Source organism: Halichoeres trimaculatus, unplaced genomic scaffold (assembly GCF_033239565.1).
Source record: "Halichoeres trimaculatus isolate MK-OKI-2021-1 unplaced genomic scaffold, fHalTri1.1 fHalTri1_scaffold_4, whole genome shotgun sequence".
NCBI lineage: Eukaryota > Metazoa > Chordata > Actinopteri > Labriformes > Labridae > Halichoeres > Halichoeres trimaculatus.
This window is the reverse complement of record NW_027437182.1, coordinates 8,930,578-8,933,405: the sequence shown is the minus strand read 5'-3', so window position 1 is coordinate 8,933,405 and position 2,828 is coordinate 8,930,578. Positions and strand designations below refer to the sequence as shown.

Genomic DNA, 2,828 nt, shown 5'->3' with positions numbered 1-2,828 from the left:
AACATATTCCTTGTCAAGAAGCAGAGTTTGCTGATATTTACACAGCATGTAACACTGCTGAAAACTGACCACTTATCCTGTGGTTTTTAGAGACAAATGAGGAACAAGAGGAGTTTGATTTCATAAGACTGTAATGATCCTAAAAATATGTTTGGCTGCAGAAATAATGAAGAAATAAATGCCACTTAGACGTGTGTTAAGTATATGACATTTTATTTTGCAAGCAGTCCAGCTGCCCCAGGCTTTAATTTACATTCAACATATTCAATGTCACAATATTTACATCATATTTTATTATTGTGTTAAACATACAGTATGTTTTATAAATAATGATTGCACTTTTTATGTAAACACAAGAAAATCCATTGGCACAATACACCAGGGTCACATATGGAGTGAGAGAAATGTTTAAAAGTGTGTCAGTAAGAAGTGGAGTCAAGTGGTTTGAATGCAGCTGTGAGTAAAGGTGTTGTATCATTGCTGAAAATGTCAAAATATAAAAGTTTAAATAAAAAATGCAGGTTAATGACCCGGTGAAGGAGATATCAACTCTATCCCATCTGTTGGTAGAGATGCTCAGTGTGCTGTCTGCAGCAGCATAAAGCCTCCTGCCTAATCAGCCCCGCTCCTTATGTCGAACCCTCTCAGTAGGATGGAATAAAAATGGCTTCAGTTTTGCATTTCCCACACTTGCTCGTGATGTTTATGCCCAAGATTTGCATTTGGGTCTATTATCCTGAGGCAGTGCCTGGAATGATCATCATCAGCGCTCTATTCACAGAGTCCCAGCGGTAAACAAATGACTTCAGGACCGGGTGTCTAGTTTGACTAGGACTTAATGAGCTTGCCCTCTCCCCTGGCTGCTTCACACAGTTCTCTGTAGAGGTCTGAGAGGATAAATCTGGGGTACGAGTTGTTCTCCATCAGGCTGTAGACTTTTCTCTGAGCTGCCAGGAAGCTGGTCGTGTTGGGCTCATGGAGGCTTTGTATGATGGCGTTTTTGGTGTGGAAATCCAGGTTAATCTGCAAACAGAAAGAGAGTTGGTGTCTATTTTTAACAAAGTGTTTCTGGTTTATTCATGACGCTCGTTGGCTCATAGGATCTGTTTTCACAGAGTTAGAAGAAAGTTGTCAAATGTTTGATTCTGTTACCTCTTTCGGAGCTTCATTTTTAATGAACAACTCATAAATGTTGTTGGCCCTGGACACCAGCTCTTTGTGCGACGTCTGGGCCTTGTAATCCTCACACGCTGTCCAAAACTCAATGTTCTCCTCACAGAATTCAGACTTCAGGAAGATACAGAAAGCAGCTTTCCCATCTGTGGGAGGGAATGAGAGGAGAGAAAGAGGTGTTAAAGGACAATGCAGGCGACTGTTTGCACATTAATGAAGGCCAAAGTAAGTGCAGAGCCATTACAGGCTTTGCTTTACTGAGGCTATAAAACTGCCATCACTCAGCACACAGTAACTGTGTGACCTTTGAGGCTTTTTATGTAATCGTACAGCAATAATGCAGCAAATGAAACCTACATTTATGACTGAGGAGTGTGTCAAGCGACTGGGCCCATTGGCTGACGTCATCAACAGTCGGCCTGCGGGAAGAGGGCACAGATCCAATTAGACATACTCAGTGAAAGAAGAGATCAGGACAAGTTTTAAATCAAGTTTCAGATGATACTGTCATAGTTAAACTCCTGGTGAAAGTCTTTTGGGTGACTTATTACAGAATAGTTTGCAGAAACTCAGTGCATGGTTTCACTAAATGTTTTTAAAGCAGATTGTTTACAAGGTTGTTGTGGTTACACATCAAACTCTTGATCTTTATCAAAAATTTGAATGCTTGTCAATCAGACTTCTGTTCTCTAGGAGTCTGTGAAAAATTGATTTTAATAAACCTGGTTCATTGAAAATAATAGTAAAAAAAACTTTAAAATGTCTAGGAAAGATATATTATTAAGAAATTAAAGTTATTTATTATTTTAAGATGGTTTGACTTTGCTTTACTGTTTTTTGTTGTTGTTGTTTTTTAAGGCTGTAATTCAAGAAAAATCATTTATGTGCCTTAAATCTTTGTAATCCAATAATTTACTTGTTAAACATCATAATAAATAAGAAAGGTAAAATATTCTCAAGATTTGAAAAAAAAAAACACGATATCAATTAAGAAAATACAATTAAAATCCATATAAATAAATAAATAAAAATATAAATAAAAGATCTTGTATAAGGTATAGATTAGTTGATTTGAAAAAAACAAACAAAAAACCTACCTGTAAGTTTTGTTCCTCAGCTGTAAAATCGAGTGGGAAGAGTTTGCCTTCAGTAAAAGTCCTATCCTATTCCTCCAGTTTCTCCTCCTGGAAAGACAAAATGAATTATTATTTGTTGCCATGGCAGCGCATATCTTGAAAATTAATTTGAAAATGTCAAAATAAAGGTAAAAGTTTTCATTAAACTTACTTTATCCCCTTCCTCTCTGCGGGCAGGTCAGTAGTTTTCATACAGTCAGTGAACGCCATGTTTTGGGATGAAATCAATCCAGCAGGATCTTCTCTCATGTTTCTCTGTCCTCTGACTCCCTCTTGCCTTGCTGGGGAACTTTATAGTTTCTCTTCCACAACCTGCAGTCTGGAGGCGGGGCCTGGACTGACAGGTCTGTAACGTGGTTGGCTCTGGCTGTGTAAACAGTGACTTGCCCTGGTATGACTCTCGGGGGCCTGAGGCAGCGATAGGCTGTCACTGCATAAACATCTCCCCCTCAGTATCCTGTGGGCTTCCATTGGGAAGGTCAAGATCTGACGTAAAGAGTAGACTCTTATTTCTAAAAT

At 38.5% G+C, this 2,828-nt stretch overlaps 1 protein-coding gene across 1 annotated transcript; it reads right to left on the bottom strand.

Moving 5' to 3' along the window:
- Positions 1-248: 248 nt before the first annotated feature.
- On the bottom strand, positions 249-2,576 carry LOC141788924 (regulator of G-protein signaling 21-like). The gene is made up of 5 exons (XM_074668092.1): positions 2,461-2,576; positions 2,271-2,357; positions 1,531-1,592; positions 1,153-1,319; positions 249-1,023 (listed from the first exon to the last, which is right to left on the bottom strand). The coding sequence occupies exons 1-5, from the start codon at positions 2,556-2,558 to the stop codon at positions 829-831; spliced, it is 609 nt and encodes a 202-aa protein (XP_074524193.1). The 5' UTR covers positions 2,559-2,576; the 3' UTR covers positions 249-828.
- Positions 2,577-2,828: the final 252 nt, after the last annotated feature.